The sequence below is a fragment of the Saimiri boliviensis genome, chromosome 3, assembly GCF_048565385.1.
Source record: "Saimiri boliviensis isolate mSaiBol1 chromosome 3, mSaiBol1.pri, whole genome shotgun sequence".
NCBI lineage: Eukaryota > Metazoa > Chordata > Mammalia > Primates > Cebidae > Saimiri > Saimiri boliviensis.
The window spans coordinates 123,679,033-123,696,999 of NC_133451.1; the positions used below are offsets into that span (position 1 = coordinate 123,679,033).

The following is a 17,967-nucleotide window of genomic DNA, read 5'->3' on the forward strand; positions in this document are numbered from 1 at the left end:
CTCAGGGAGATGGATTTGAGGGTCTCCTCCCATCTCAAGTTCTTGGCACTCTGCCATCACTAAACTTTCTCTGCTACAAACCCTGCTGTCTCAGTGTATACTGTGCAGTGGGTATATGAATCTGTCTGTCCTGTAGTGGATAATGTGGCACACTACCCAGATTCCCCTCTTCAAGATGTAAGCAGGCATTCCTCCCGCTGCCGAGTACTGCCAAAGAGAAGCACTTCTCCCCACGGGTATACCTGCTTTCTGGGGAACAGCTCAAGTCAAGTATGGTTGATACAGGGGTATAAAAGCCCAACCCCTTACCCCAATGTAGAGCTACTTTTCTTGGCCATCACAGCTCCAGAGCTCCCCGTCCTATTGGTTGTGTGATGACTGCACTGCCACTCAACTTTTCCCTCTGCCCAAACCTGCCATCCTCTATCAGGTAAGCATCAATAGCACACACTATTGGGCCAGACCCACTAGGTCTGGCATTTTATTAGCAGTGGACAAGTTACTTCTCTGTCTTATCTGGTACTTCTGTAAAATGAGTATTATAATAATACCTACACCTCAAAGAGTTCTTTATGATTACATGAGATAATGTATGTAAAGCCCTTTGCACAGTATCTGGCATACAAGATGTGATCAGTAAATGTCAGTAATTATTTCTGTTTTAGAATTCTACCACAGTATTACATTTCTAAACCAGAACACGTATAGGTATACGGAGGGGTCAGATTATTTTAAACCTTAAAGACTTAGAGCTGGAAAGAAATGCTGATGCAGCACCCCAACTCACTTACTTCCCTACAATGTAGATTAACAGGAGGCTCAGGGAAACAATAGCTGTAATTTATTGAGGGCCCTCTGAATTTCTAGCATATTAACATGCATCATTTCTTTCAAACACAACAATAACCTTGTGACACAGACACTACTATTGTCATTTTAAAAACAAAATAAGGATCATAAGTAATGTGTTAAAAGTCACAGCTAGAAATTGATAGAGGGGGCTGCAAACTCAGAGCCCTTTTGTTGCTAAGCCCATGGGCTTTCCAATATACCACACTGCTTTTTTCCTTAAAGCCATGATTAGAACCCTAGAATCTTGACTCAAAGTGTGGTTCCATTCTCCAGTGTAGCCTTCTCTCCAAAATGAGGCACTGGCAGCCATGTAAGTCAGTAGGAGGCAATTTGCTTAAGACAAAACTGAAACAACATGGTGTCAGCACACTACTATATAGTATCATGTGACCTTTTACACCTGATAAAGTAAGTCTCATAGCTCATCAGCAGTTAGGATTATAAATACCTGGGTCCTCATGCTATAAAGAACAATAAAGAGACAATAAATACCAGGACTAACTTCATCAGAAACAGGGAGAGAACTGATAGTTGTCTGACAGTACATACAGCATTCGCCTTAACCCTAGCCATCACTGCTTTCAGCCAAGGAGACATAGATGCAAACAGAACGGGCAGAAGAGTTGCTTCACAACAGAAGTACGTGGATCCAGCCTTGAACTCTGCTCAAACCTGGGGCTGCTTTCTTGTCAGAATTTCTAAGACACTTCTCAGCCTTAACTTATTTTTCATACAGCAATGGAACAGGCTGAGAACACTTCCATATGCCTTTAAAAAAATTTCAAACTGGAAATATAAACATTGGCATAGGAGAAGTATGTCTAAAGCCTCTGAAATCATAGATATGAATCCACCTACTGACAAACCCTTGGCAAACTGTATCATAGCTATGAAAGCTTCAAAGATTAAGAAAGTAAAGACAGACGTACTTGACAAGCCAAGTAGTTAAGACTTTGTTACTTTAATAGAGTGAGATTATATTTTAAGAAAAGCTTTAAAATGTTTCAGATAAATCTTTGATAGATTTATACAGTTTCATGGAACATTAGTGTTTGGAAGTGATCAGGAAGGACAGAGAACTCACACATTTTTCTTGGTGCCCCTCTCAGAAACAGCCAACAGTACTCCAAGTTCATTAGACCTTCAACAAGTTTATTGACGATGTTGTCTCTAAGGCCATACTAAGGCAGAAATTCATGTTTTCATCAACTGAGCATAGGCTTTTTCTGATTAAATTCATTTATAATGGAAAGTTCAACTAAGTACTAAATATGGTTCCATGTTGAAATTTGAATTGAAATGTTATCATAACGATCTTTCCTCTTGATTATCAACTGTTCCAGCAACAGCTCATGCCAACTTTTTTAATTCCTGAGGAATGGTCACAATATCCCACACCTTGTCCTTCCCCCTCTTCCTTTCTTCTGCTGTGTCCACCATCTCAGCTGCCTACCCGACTCCTCTACTCCTGTTTCCTCAATTCCTTTTATTTGGTATCAAAACCACAGTTTATTTCTCAGTTACTTTGGAGTAGGTATTTTTTCTTCGACTTTTTGGTCTAATGCTACTTGTTTTATTCTTATCTTATGTCCTTCCCTATATCAGGGACGCAGAAATATAAAAAGTGTAAATCTTACCAATCCTTGACAGACCTTTCCTCGATAGTTGAGGTTACTTTTCCTGGAAAGAGAACCATTTTAATGACTTCAGTTATTCATTTAATAGTCTTGTCTCATAGGTCAGGTCACTTTCATAACAAATTAAAAATACAGATTGGTCAAAAAATACAAACTTTATAAAGGAACAAAAAGTAACACAAAACTTTCTTAACACAAAACTAAACAGATAAAAATCAAGGACACTGTGAAACAAATAATATACAAACTTTTATTCAAAGATAATTCAAGAAAGACATGTTTTGGTCATTTTTAAAGTGAGATTAATTGAAGATCTCAGAAAAACTGTATCTGATCAACACACATGGCTACTCACAGAAAGTTCTCTCTTCTGTTAATAGCAGCTAAATTTATACACACAGAAAAAATTCTTAAGACCATGCAAATTCAGTTGAATTCCATACATTCATTATATTCATCAAAAACCTGCAGTAATGTTCATGCCAAAGTGTTACTTTAAGAAAAAAATTAAAAATACACACCAAAACATGACCAAGATTAAACTAAAGAAATTAATAAATAAGCATAATTTATATTTTATTTTAAAAAGTTTGGCATCACACATATTCAAGTGTGTTACACCAGGTCCATTCCTCAGAAGTGGCATTTAAAGTGTTAAGCATTGTTAAATATCAAAAAATACAACTCTGTTTTACAATGTAGTACTGGCATAATTCAAAGTACTGTGCCAATTATAAATAGTATAATCAAGTTTCAAACATCTTTTCAAACATATTTAAAGGAAAGCATATAGACACACATTTATATGCACATAATTTATTATATTTATGTAATCAAAGTTATTTTATAAAAGCAAACAGTTTATCCCTCAACTAGTTTGTATACTTACGTAGATTTTAATATCTGTTCAAAGATTTTCAGTTCCTGGTTATACAGATTTTTAGAGAAATAAAGATAAAATTAATTTTACAAGAACACATGTGACTTCATCCTCCTTCACAAAATAATCCGTAGTCATTCAAGGTTGATAAGAACTAGTCTTTATGAAAGCGACTGTTGTCTAAAGACTACAGATTAAGTCCTGCAGTCCAAGTTTCTTATGAAAATTCAGTCAGCTGCTGCTCATTGCAGAAAAAGCCTACACGGTGCTTCTACCAAAAATAATCTTCAGTATCCGAGGCCTATAATGGCAGACGATCTTATCTTCTGCTGAGACTTAAAGTGCAGCTACCAAGTGGAGAAGTGCTAGATTCTCAGTCACTTCAGAAATACTTGTTGAAGGCTGTTTCTCATGTATAAATATGCTGAAAATGTCTCTCAGGCTCATAATGGTTTATCAATAACTGTGACCCCTGAGCAAAGAAATGAAGAGATCAAAAAGAAGTCATAGGCAGCAATCTGTATCTCTGAGAAAATACTCAATTCTTCATTATAATGCAAAGGCAAGACGGGCCATACAAATCATATTTCAGAATCTCTTTCTTAAACTATAGCAGTAGTATCGTTTTAATCTAAAGGACAGTGAAATCTCTGTTTAGCTATGGACTAGTTTAAGACGATTTAATCCAGAACTAGTCTTTTCTTCTTTGTGAATACAGTTTTGAAAAAATACTGAAAGTGGAACACAGAACCTTTTAAGCGTGGTGGATATGCTCATTATCTTGATTGTGGTGATGGTTTCGTGAATATATACTATGTCAAAAGTAATAAAATTATATACTTTAAATATACAGTTGACCCTTGAACAACATGGGGGTCAGGGTGCTGACCCTCTGCGCAGTCAAAAACCCATGTATAATTTTTTTTTTTTTTTTTTTGAGACGGAGTTTTGCTCTTGTTACCCAGGCTGGAGTGCAATGGCACAATCTTGGCTCACCGCAACCTCTGCCTCCTGGGTTCAGGCAATTCTCTTCCCTTAGCCTCCTGAGTAGCTCAGATTACAGGCATGTGCCACCATGCCCAGCTACTTTTTTGTATTTTTAGTAGAGACGGGGTTTCACCATATTGACCAGGATGGTCTCGATCTCTTGACCTGGTGATCCACCCGCCTCGGCCTCCCAAAGTGCTGGGATTACAGGCTTGAGCCACCGCGCCCGGCCCATGTATAATTTTTTACTCCCACACAATGTAACTACTAATAGCTTATAGTTGACCAAAAGCCTTACTGATGGCCAATCAACACATACTTTACATGTAATATATGTTATATATGTTATATGTATTATATATTGTATTCTTAAAGTAAGCTACAGAAAAGAAAATGTTATTTAAAAAGTCATAAGGAAGAGGAACTATATTTACTATTTATTAAGGGGAAGTGGATCATCATCAAGGTCTTCATCCTTGTCTCTTCACATTGAGTAGGCTGAGGAGGAGAAAGAGGAGAGGTTGGTCTTGTTTCAAGGGTGGCAGAGGTGGCAGAGGTGGAAGGGAAGGCAGGGGAAACAGGAGAGGCAGACAAACTTGGTGCAACTCTAAGGAAATACCTTGTAATTTGTCTTTTTTTTTTTTTTTCATTTCTCTAAAAATGTTTCAATACCAATCCTCCTTCCACCACTTGCTTCAGTTACACTGCATATATCATAGAAGTGCCCATTCCGTAAATAAGTCATAAACAGTCTTGAATAACCAGAACCCTTTGCCAGAGTGTCTAATGCCAGTTTGTTTTCTGGCACTGCTTCTATGTCTTCTTCATTGTCTGGCAGTGGTTCAGAAGGACTCATCTCCATCAAGTCATCTTCTGTTAACTTCTCTGATTTGGTATCTATCAGCTCTTGAATTTCTCCAAGATCTGTATCTTGAAACCCTTTGCCATCAACCTTTTAGCCACATCCATGATCTCTTTCATGATTTCTTTGATGGCTCTGTCATAACTCCTGTGAAGTCATACACAACACCCGAACACAGTTTCTTATTTTTCCAGCAGGAATTTATTGTTTTAGGCTTGATGACTTTCATAGCTTTTTCTATAACAATAATAATATATTCAATGGTGTAATCCATCCAGACTTTCATGTTTTCTGTTGAGATTCTCTTCCATAGCATTAGCAATTTTTTTCCATAGAGTGCCATCTGTAATGAACCTTTAAGGTTCCTATGGGCCCTGATCTAGAGGCTGAATTAGACACGTTGTGTTTAGGGGCAAGTAGACCACTTCTATGCCTTTGGTGTTGAACTCATGGGGTTCTGGGTGGCCAAAGGCATTGTCCAATATCAAAATAACGTTAAAAGGCAGTTCCTTTCCAGCAAGGTACTTCCTGACTTCAGGAAGAAAGCAGAGATGGAACCGATCCAGGAAAAGAGTTCTTGTCTAGGCCTTCTTGTTATACAATCAAAAAACTGGCAGCTGGTATTTATATTTTCCCTTCAAGTATTGGGGGTTAGCTGCTTTTTATATAAGAGCAGTCCAAATCATAAACTCAATTGCATTTGCACAAAATAGCAGAGCTGGCCTATCCCTTTCTGCCTTAAATTCTGGTGCTCACTTTTCTTCCTAGTAAGTGTCCTTGGAGGCACACCTGTCTGCATTAAAAACTTGTTCAGGCAGATATCCATTCTCCTCAACAACTTTCTTAATGGCATCTGGGAACTCATCTGCTGCCTCTTGGTCAACAGAAGCTGCCTCTCCTGTTATCTTGACATTTTTTGAGCCAAACCCCTTTCCAAAATTATCAAGTCATCCTTTGCTGGCAATACATTCTTCAGATTAGATCCTTCAACTTCCTTTTGCTTTGTCATAAAATGACTTTTCTTTTTCTCAAATCATACTAGAGTTGACAGGTATGCCTTTCTTATAGCAATCCTGCACCCGCCAAAAAACAAAACAAACAAATAAAAATAATAAAAACTTAAAAATTAGCTGGGTGTGGTGGCACATCCCTGTAATCCCAGCTATTCAGGAGGCTGAGGCACGAGAATCGTTTGAACCCAGGAAGTGGAGGTTGCAGTGATCTGAGATTGCGCCATTGCACTCCAGCCTGCACGACAGATTCTAACTTAAAAAGAAAAGTCCTGCACTCACATAAAAGCTGCATGTTCAACCCAAGATAAAAAGGGACTTTACAAAAAGTGCAAAGTTTTAAAAATTGCTGGGATGGCTGCAGCAACGGCTTCTTGAGTTTTCCTTTTCCTTTTTACAATGATCCCTACCCTGGTATTTTGAAATGGTGGGCAAGTGTAGCAGTAGACCTCAATCCATGGTATATCTCAAGCAATTCAGATTTTTCTAATAATGCTATGACTCTGCTCTGCTTCACTGAAGCACTTCCCAGCATCATCAGTGGCACTCTGTATGGGTCCCATGGTGTTATTCAAGGTTTATGATATTTCAATAAACATGATGAAAAATAAGGCAGAACCATGAGAGATCACTTTCTACTGATACACATCGCCGAAGAGACAAATTGCTCTTTCAAAGATGATTAGTGCCCCACAGCTTTTTAAGTGGCTACTCACAACAGCTGAACTTACCAATACAGCAACAGGAAATGGCTATACAAATATAGTAGTACAGTAACATACAATAGCTAATTTCAGGCAGTTATGATTTAATAAGGTATCTTTGTGGTTTGTTCACAATTCTCTGGACTGTGAATCACACCATATATGGTCTGTATGTGTCTGTTCCTGTAAGAGTTTGTGTGTATACATTTTGATAAATTTTAACTCTTTGTAATAGATTTGTGGATATCTTGTAGTAGTAAATAATAAAACAGACAAATATCTACATATATTTTATGTGTTTATATATTTTACTTAACTTTTTCAATACTTCTAGGTTATGCAGTTCATCTGAGTTTTATAAAAATTTTCCAACATAATTATTGAAAAACATTTGCATATCAGTGGACATACACAGTTCAAACCTGTGTTGTCCAAGGGTCAACTGTATGCTATGTATTCTGCCAGTTTATACCTCAATTAAGTTGTTTTAAAATTCATCTAATATTCAGCCATGTTATACTGGAATTCTACTGTACATAGTTCTCCTACTAAGTGCTGTTTAGAATGATACATAAGCAACAGTGATAGTTAAATTAAACATTTTTTTCTCCACTATTGGATCCATTTTGTTATGGAAATATTATAATATTAAAAGCAAGATAAATATCACTGAAATAAATAATATATAACATAGTTTAAAGACACACCATAATAATATAATGGACCAAAAAATAACATTTTATAATTCAATGAGTACTATGCTTAAGAAAGAAAAATTATTCCACAGCCTCACTGTAATACTATCTGATGAAGCCTCACCATGGGGAGATGTAGGAATCCTATCCTATTTCTTGGACATCTCAGGAATTAAAGCCTTACCACATAGTGAATTCCTCTCCTTGGCATACTGACTTTAATGACATTAAATTTTATTATATGATTTTGTATATCAAAGATTTGGGATTTTGAATACAAATGACTATAGAGTGACAAAAGTGTACTGGTGCTTTATTTCAGAATATACACAGCCAATGTTAATCATCTTAAGAATAAGATATAAACTATACCTTGAGAAACGTCATTATTCTTATAATAGAAAAACTTTATTAATATAAAAATTATAATGATGTCGTCTTTTTGTATTATAATGGACTTTAGAGACAATTGTTACCTGCATAACTTCTCCCCGTGCTCATACACGATGACACAACTGTCCATTTATCGGTTGTTGGGTTATAATACTCTACCGACGCCAAGTTACAGGAACCATCGTCCCCTCCAACAACATATAACAGACCATTAACTGCACAAACGCCTTTAAAAAATTATACAGAGAGAAAATTATTATTTAAAAAATTTGGATATGAGCATCACTGTACATGTTTAGTGAGATAATCCAGAGACACTAATTTCTTTGAAAGGAGGCAAGAAGAGAAAATGGTGAACATGTAAAGAATCCTTTTTATATTAGGATAGCCAGGCACCGTAGCTCAGGCCTATAATCCTGGCACTTGAGGTCAGGAGTTCCAGACCAGCCTTGCCAACATGGTGAAACCCCATCTCTACTAAAAAAATAAAAATTAGCTGGGCACGGTGGAGCGTGACTGTAGTCCCAGCTACTCCAGAGGCTGAGGCAGAATCATTTGAACCCAGGAGGCAGAGACTGCAGTGAGCCAAGACCGAGCCACTGCTCTCCAGTCTGGGTAACACAGCGAGACTCCATCTCAAAAAAAAGAAAGAAAGAATTCCTTTTATACTAGGAAACTCTAATACCATTTTTAAGTTTCTACTGAGTGTCATTTATGCAGTAGTTGCATTATATATGCATTATTCTATTCAATTTTCACAACATTTTAGGTTAGAAACTATTTTGACCCTCATTTTATTAAAAAAAAACAGGTCAAAGAAGTTTAGTGACACTCCCAAAGTCAACTACTTAGGGAATCCCAAGGAAGAAAATATATGTTAGTAAAAGGTAAAAATATTCTTAATTTTAATTATTATACTGAATGGTTAGCTATTTTATCTCTCTTTAAAAGGGAAAATAATATTATTTATCTATTAGAATAACTTTTTTCTTTTTACAAAAATTCAAAACATCTAGAAAGGTATAAAGAAAAAAAGATTACCTCTAATCTTATGCCACTTAGAATAATGACCATTAAAATTTTGATCTCTACTCTGGCTAACTTTTCTCGATGCATATATACTCAGATACTGCCTTTTTTAACCCCAAAGTAGCTCACCCGACACATGCCACTTTATTACTTACCCTCCCTGGCCAACCAACATACCCTGGACATTTCCTCAAGTTAATAAACATAAATGTAATTTTTATGTATGATAATATCATAGTTTATTTAATCATTTTTTACTAATATTTAAGTAATTTTGATTTTTTTGCTGTTACCAATGATGTTGCAATGAACAAAGATCCCCTGAATAGTGTGTTGAATACTTGAGCTATTTCTCTTAACATAAATGATTAGAAAGAAAACTGCTGAGTCAAATGGTAAATGCTTTTAAAAAGCTCTTTATTTCAATTTTTTAAAGTATATTTAATATCTTTTTTTTTTTTTGAGACAGAGTTTCGCTCTTGTTACCCAGGCTGGAGTGCAATGGCGTGATCTCGGCTCACCGCAACCTCCGCCTCCTGGGTTCAGACAATTCTCCTGCCTCAACCTCCTGAGTAGCTGGGATTACAGGCATGCGCCACTATGCCCAGCTAAGTTTTTGTATTTTTAGTAGAGACGGGGTTTCACCATGTTGACCAGGTTGGTCTCAATCTCTTGACCTCGTGATCCACCCACCTTGGCCTCCCAAAGTGCTGGGATTACAGGCTTGAGCCACCGTGCCCGGCGTATATTTAATATCTTATAAGAAGTTCAGTGCTAGTGCGAACTTGTACTAGAGGGCATCAAAGGATCCAGAAAAATGCTGCCCAAAATCTACAAAACTGTAGGAAGAAAACTCTTACCATTTTAAAGTTGTTAAAATACTTAAAAGCAAGAGCCAAATGCTACTGCCACACAAGCTGTCACAGTAGTTATACATGTTTCCAACACTCTATTTCTGCCTATTGATGGACAACACAGGATTGTGGGAGACAAAATGATTTCAAAAATGGCCCTGCTATGCTAGAAAGCATGAATAAGGAGGCCATATTGTCCTAAAGGGCTTTCTCAGTCATATCTACAAGGGGCTCACAGATTAAAGAGCATCCTACTACAGAAAGGGAGGTTGGTCCGTACATGCATTTCAATATATTAGCTATACATTCAAAATACATCAATCTTATTAATCCACTAACTCAAAACCACCAGATTCCTTTTAGGCAATCAGGGCCAGATCACTTTGCCAAAAGAATGGACTTTCCTGCAGTGTTTGATGGTTCCAGTTTATTGTTTACTTTAACATAATCAAATTCATACAGAGACCCTTTACAGATGTGCTAGGTACTAAAAGTCTTTATATAATCATCTAATTCAAATTTATTTCATTTTTACTCTACTCTTGGTATCATAATTTACCATACTTATAAAAAGTTTTAAAATTTGACTTGTAAGTTGCTTGCTGTTTCAAATTTATATGGATGCTTTCACCTCTCCCCATTTAAAATTGAACACATGTCTTCCACTCTTTGCCAGGTTAGTTATTTCTTCCCAATTTAGATGCTTAAATGAGGTCCTTAGCCTAGGTTATTAAAAAGGAAGAGCTGAACAGATCTAATCAGAAGTTTGTTTCAGATTATCAGGAATATGGAATGAGGGTGAGATTTTAAAATACTCTTATGAACTTTTATAAATAATTTTATAAAATTGGATTACGTTGTATCTTATAAATTACAGAAGTACATAATTCAAATTCTGTTACTTGCACAGAAAATAAACATAATTGACTGAGAAGGAAAAACAAACTGAAAACTAAGCTTTCAGAGTTCCCTCTTCCTCATTATCAAATAAACTCAAGTAATGTCCAAATCAAAGTATGAAACAACTTTTCATCATAGACTTAAGATTTTTCCTAAATCCCACCCTTTCTACCACAATTTTGTGAACAACAGGATAATGATAGCTCTACATATACAAATTATCTCTTTATTCTTCTACTTAAAAGAAATGAGTTAATTTTGATATGAAAACAAGAAACACATACAGTGAAAAAATAAGATTATATTAACTTTTTTTTTTTTTTTTTGAGATGGAGTTTTGCTTTTGTTACCCAGACTGGAGGGCAATGGCTCGATCTTGGCTCATCGCAACATCCGCCTCCTGGGTTCAAGCAATTCTCCTGCCTCAGCCTCCCAAGTAGCTGGTACTACAGGTGTGCTCCACCATGCCCAGCTAATTTTTGTATTTTTAGTAGAGACGGATTTCACCATGTTGACCAGGATGGTCTCGATCTCTTGACCTCGTGATCCACCCGCCTCGTCCTCCCAAAGTGCTGTGATTATAGGCGTAGATTATTTTCACCTTTAAGAAAATATTCATAAAAAGCTCAAATCGCAACTAAGTTTCCTAATCCAGGTAGACATACACACAAATTAATGTGGCTTTTCTAACTTAATGTGTACTAGAATCACTTATTCTAGTAAGGACCCAGATCTGAGGGTCTTATCATCATTCTGAATACCAAATACAACTGACTAGAACATATGTAAGGCCAAACAGAATTAATGATAAATTCTGGTCTGCTCCTGACAGTATTTGCAGTCCCACATACTTGGTCTCTCTTAGTAACCACACTTAAAGAGAAACTAAGATGAGCACTGAAGGAGGGGGGTGTCTAATGGTGTACAGTAAGTTTGAGACTCACCAGGAACTTATTTTACACTATGAGAAATGACATGGAGATAATGGCATTTTGAAGAAGCCTAGCATTTCCTGAAAGGCTACGTAGCTATCCTGGGTCTATTTTCCATTTGGATTTCCCTTCCTTGATTCTTCTTTTTAAGTAGTTAGTTCCCTAATCTTGAAGTTCTCTACTTTCTTACAAGTATTTGTTGTTGTTGTTGCTTTAGTTTTTCCATTTTCTGGAAATCCTGAACTGTACTAACTTAGGTTTACATCTTCAGCTTTCCCCTCTAGATTTATATACTCAACTAGCTTTTCAACCTAGTATAAATATTTACTCAACTAGACTAAATCCCTGAGAAGCAGGATCTTCGGTATGTGATAGATACATGGCAGGCACACAAAAATATCTGTGGTAAGAATGAATGAATTCAAGTATCTAATAAAGGGTCTATTCCTAATTAATTAATCTTCACATTTATCACCAAAAAGTAGCAGCTAGTAGAAATAAGTTTACTGAAGTGTCATAACAACCTGTTATGTTCCAGAGATTACAGTAGGCATTCATTTTATAGGATTATTACATAAGTTTCTGCCTTCAAAGAATTTAAAGTCTATCAGGGAACCCAGATCACTAAAAGAACAATGGAAATACACAGCGATACTAGTGAAACTTAAAATAAAATTCAACATAAGTTTCATAACCTTAAACTGACAGATACCTGCATTTCTTCTGCACATGTTCATATCTGAAACCTGTCTCCATGCATTAGTGGTGGGATCATATACTTCAACACTTTTTCGTACTAAAGGGCCATCATGACCTCCTACAGCATACAATAAATTGTTTAACACACCAACACCTATAAAAAAACAACCAGCCAAATAGAGGGGCAAAAAGAACAAGAGATTTATATCATATTAGATTTAAATGACCTGTAACTAAAACTTTTGCAGTTATAACTCATAATAAAAACAAGCCGATACTATAGCCTACAGTTTAAGAAATGAAAATGAATACAATTGATGATTAAACAAGCATCTCGACAAACTACTATTCTGAAAAAAGAGCCAGGTCAAACAAAATAAAAATATTAATAATATGTAGGTGAAACACAGGGAGTGAAAGAGTCCTTTAATGTAATCCTTTTGAAATCAATATCCATAATAAAATAACCCCATATTAAAGCACAAAATTTTAAGAAATATACATGAAAAGACTTGATTATTAAGCAAGTTTCCCAATAAGCACTAAAACAAAAAACTAAAAGGAGTGCTAAACAATGTGAATATATAGATGAAACAGAAATTCCTACAGCACTCAGACATTATATTTTACAAAGTAATAGTGCAGCCACCTCCACTGCACAATTCAAAAGACATTTAGCAGAGCCATTAAAATCAGTATATATTTTCAGATAATGTAAAGTGATGCCAATGAATCATTTTACTTTAACTATTTTCCATCATTTTCGTGCTTCAGTTGCTAAAATAGGTTCACATGTACCTGCTCCACTCCGTCTGGTGCTCATTTCTGCTATATAGGTCCACTCATTTGTTGTAGCATTATAACATTCTACTGTGCTAAGACACTGACGTGACGCTCCGTCATAACCTCCTACAGCATAGAGCAAACCTACACATAAAATCACAAAGAAAGTCACATTTATTAAAAAACACTGTTTATTTCAAGCCATAAAATATTAGTATATTTTCCTCCATGGCAGCAGAGTTTCCCCTTAAAGTGCTACTGATTTTCATGAACTATATTACTGATATTTTTAAACTATATTGCCTAATGGTCACAGATGCAGTCATCAAATCATATTATGAAGATCTGCAGGGTATAGATGACGATGTTAATTTTATACTTTCAATAATCTGAATGATAAAATAGAAAGCATACTCATTACATCTTTAGATAACACTATCTGATAAGTGAACAACATCCTGTAAGATAGAATTAAATACCAAAGTTATCTCAGGAAACTGGAAAAAAGGTTAAATCAGAAATCAATATCACAGAATGCAATGCAGTATTACTTGGTCATAAAAAGGCATGAAGTACTAATAAATGCCTCAGTATAAATAAACCTTGAAAACATCACCGTAAGCAAAATAAGTCAGTCACCGAGGATCACATACTGTATGAGTAAAATGTTCAGAAGAGGCAAATCTGTAAGTGATAGAAAGCAGACTAGTAGTTGCTGAGAGCTGGAGAGGACAGGAGTAAGAGCTAAGGGAAGCAGGACTGCTTTTAGAGGATAATAAAAATGTTCTAAAATGAATTGTAGTGATGGATGCACAATGAACTGTATACATGAAATGGGTGAATTGTATGGTACATGAATTATTATCTCAATAAAGCTGTTTTTTTTCTAAGTGCAGAGAATTACACCTGTGATAAGCAGAGGGTGGAAATCTGCAAATTTGCCCAAGGCAATTTTAAAAAATACCAAAAATTAATACTTAGAGCCTTCCTTAACTTTTGTTGGGAGACAAAGTAGGATATAAATAAATAACTGTGGCAATCTATCCGCTAAATGTTAAACAGCTGTTCTCCAGATATAAAATTACACATTTATGTCATCTGACTTGTTCCCCCAAACAACTATATTAAAATCAGTTGACAGTCTCATACAGCAGTGGTCCCCAAACCCCAGGTCACGGACCACTACCTGTCTGTTAGGAAACAGGCTGCACAACAGGAGGTGAATGGCAGATGAGCAAATGTTACTGCCTGACCTCTGCCTCCTGTCAGATCAGCAGCGGCATTAGATTCTCATAGGAGTGCGAACCCTATCTTGAACTGCACACAGGAGGGACCTAGGCTGTGTGCTCCTTATGAGACTCTAATGCCTGATGATCTGGGGTGGAACAGTTTCATCCCAAAACCTTCCCCCCAACCCACCCCTGTCCATGGAAAAATTCTCTTCCACAAAACCAGTCCCTAGTGCCAAAAAGGTTGGGGACTGCTGTTATGTAAGTCACACACACACACACAAACACACAGACACACACACAGCGAGAGAAACAGAAAGGAGGAGAGATAAAGGGAGGGGGACAGAGAGGGAGAAAAAGGCCTTACAGAGGTTGATTTATATAGACAAGCTAATTTTAAAAAAAGGATAATTAAAATTTTACAGTAATTATGACTTTTCTTTTTAAAATGCTAATTAGCTTGCCCATTCAGAAAACTAGTGTTGAGATTATTGGAAGAACCACTCTCAAAAATCAAAAAGCCCTATGTACCTGAAAGAACCGTCAGTACCTACCTCCAACAACACCCACACCAACACTGCTCCTCCTTGTGTTCATGGGAGCTACATGAAACCACTCATTAGACTTTATGTTGTATGCTTCCACAGATGATAAACCTACAATAGAGCACAATAGTCTTCATTTCCTCCTCTAAAAAAGTCAATAGTTCATATATACGGAAAAATACTTCAGGTATGTTACACTGGACTAAAATTAAGAGAAGAAAATGGTGGAATGTAGACACGTCAATTACATGAGAAACAGGAACAGCTTGTTTTCCAGAAGGCTCCTACCTAAGCTACTGCCATTTATATAAGCTTTTAAAACTTGATGACTGATACCTATGCAAAAGAAAGAAAATTTGTATACTCAGCACTCATCATTTAAGGAAATTTTTGATAAAATTTTTAAACTTATCTTTATATAAGTATCAGTTAAAACCTCACATGTGACCTAATGTTGCCACAACTTATTCCATAAACATGGTTACTACGTTAATTTTAACAGCAATGTAGAAGAAATTTTGAAAAGGAAATTACCTGTACTCCCATCAAAGCCTCCCACAGCATATAACAACCCATTTAACACAGCAGCTCCCAAAGTGCTTCTCCGGTCTCTCATGTTAGCAACACTGGTCCACTGGTCCTTTACAGGGTCGTAGGAATCTACAGTGCGAACTCTTAATGAGCCATTAAAGCCACCAACAGCAAAAACAAGTCCAGCCATGTAGACCATCCCTGCAAAAGAAGTTCAAGATTTAAAGACCAACATGCAACTCAATTACCACCAATATCCAACGATTGCTTTCTATTAAGTCTATAGCTGTTGTCAGAACATGCTACTCTTAGGAGGAGCCTGATTAAATAAATCTTTGAAAATGCTATTCATTTGTAAGAACATATAATCGTTACATTGTCTTTCTTTTTTTTTTGAGACGGAGTTTCGCTCTTGTTACCCAGGCTGGAGTGCAATGGCGCGATCTCAGCTCACCGCAACCTCCGCCTCCCGGGTTCAGGCAATTCTCCTGCCTCAGCCTCCTGAGTAGCTGGGATTACAGGCACGCGCCACCATGCCCAGCTAATTTTCTGTATTTTTAGTAGAGACGGGGTTTCACTATGTTAACCAGGATGGTCTCGATCTCGTGACCTCGTGATCCACCCGCCTTGGCCTCCCAAAGTGCTGGGATTACAGGCGTGAGCCACCGCGCCCGGCTAAATTGTCTTTCTTTCTAAAGCTATTAAAAAATGCAATGGCATGGGCTAAAGTGCTATTTTGATTCTTGATTTTTTTCAAGTATCAATTTACAAGCTTAAATAATAAGCCATTATTTTCCAACTACTTGAACCTGTACACATCTCCCATAGCTTTCAATTTTGGATTTTCTAGTAGATATTCTTAAAATGAAACTCTATATGTTTTATTTGCATAATGTGCTCCTAGTTTATCATATTAGTGGGCTAAATCAGGGGTCAGCAAATTTACAGCCTACAGAATGAATCTGGCCCACCAACTCTTTCTGTAGAACTCATAAACTAAGCATGTTTTTTATATTTTTAAATGGCTGAAAAACGACCAAAAGAAGAATAATATTTCATGACATATAAAAAGCTATATGAAATTCAAATTTCACCATCCATAAATATAGTTTTATTGGAACACTGCCCTACCCATTCACTTACACATGGCTGGTTTTGCACTATAGTGGTAGATAAGAAGCTGTGACAGAGACCATATAACCACAAAGCCTAAAATACTTACTCTCTGGTCCTTCAAGAGAAAGTCTGCTGACCCCTGGGCTAAAGAGATATTATGGAATCAGTGAATGGAGAAACTGGACTGCTAGACTAAAGTGTTCAACTGTCTTTGCCCTTTTCCCAACTTTTTTTGATGATGCTCTCTTAATTGGAGAGGCTCCTATCACCATCCACTCTGCTCTCTTTAACTTTGAATTCCTAGTTAAAGTTCCACATTCTCTATGATGCCTTCCCTGTCCAATTCAGCCCAAAAGGGATTATGTCCAGCTCCTGAACCCCTATAGCAAATACCATCTATGGAGTGCACTTGAGATTTAATATATTTACACTCTGTAATATAATTACTTTAAATTGTTCAAATTTTTTATTGTTCTCAGTTCTATAATGTTTATGTCCCTGTGCCAGCCTGAGGGCAGGTAATGTGGCTCACAGTTCTCTGAATTCCTAATCCCCAGTTATGTTTGACTAGCTCAATGTTTTACAGATGTCATCGGGCAGGAGATGCACCTCTACCCCTTATTGTCTTATCCTCTGGTGCTTTATTTCCCCAGCCCCATAAAAATACATGGAAATGCAGATCTCCATATGGCAGCAAGACCTTTCCAGTTCAAATGAAATTGCCTGTTTTGGCCCCCTGCTAGCACAGAATGTAACAGACCTCCTAAAAGGGCCTGGAGACCAGTGAGCAGCAACAGAACCGGCAGCATATTTCAGCATAAAACAATCTTGTATCCCCAAATCATAACTAACTCCATGGAATGTTCATTGTAGGAATTTTACTCACTGCAATTTTCATTTTTCTTTCTCTATACACAAAATAACACAACAAATATGCCATCTCTTAGTGGTAATACGGTATGCTTAACAAGATTTAGGGAATTTTAGGTCACAGAGAAGAAGAAAATAAATGAATTATTCTATAAAGTGCCCCCTACAAAAGTTCTGGTCTGGAGAAGGGAATGAACTAAAAGAAGTATAATAACCTCTGAAAGTTATTAGGAAACTGAAGTACCGAAGTTTAATTACACAGTTTATGGAAATTTGGCCAAGATTACACAGTTAAGGACATTGGCTTTAATCCGAGGAAAGGAGAGGGAAGAGGGCGTGATAATGATAAAATTTATTCATAGTTACCAAATAAGTAAACAATACATTTTGCAATAAATTGAGTCAAATGGCTTATGACCCCAATGAAAAGGGGACATACTAGGAATCAGATATGAATTA

The 17,967-nt window shown here is 36.6% G+C and overlaps 1 protein-coding gene across 4 annotated transcripts in view; it reads right to left on the reverse strand.

The window, feature by feature from the left end:
- Positions 1–2,719: 2,719 nt before the first annotated feature.
- The window catches only part of KLHL2 (kelch like family member 2), a 117,535-nt gene continuing 102,287 nt past the window's right edge, over positions 2,720–17,967 (reverse strand). For 2 of the 4 annotated variants that reach the window (XM_039479194.2, XM_010332084.2), the window contains 6 exons: positions 15,526–15,723; positions 15,001–15,102; positions 13,233–13,361; positions 12,448–12,588; positions 8,104–8,247; positions 2,720–3,841 (listed from right to left, as the gene is read on the reverse strand). In XM_039479194.2, coding sequence (XP_039335128.1) covers positions 3,813–3,841; positions 8,104–8,247; positions 12,448–12,588; positions 13,233–13,361; positions 15,001–15,102; positions 15,526–15,723 — 743 coding nt within the window. In that variant the 3' untranslated portion in view covers positions 2,720–3,812. Of the gene's footprint in view, positions 3,842–4,790; positions 4,855–8,103; positions 11,405–12,447; positions 12,589–13,232; positions 13,362–15,000; positions 15,103–15,525; positions 15,724–17,967 lie in introns of those variants that run through there. The other 2 variants (XR_012516957.1, XM_039479196.2) reach the window with 2 other exon arrangements.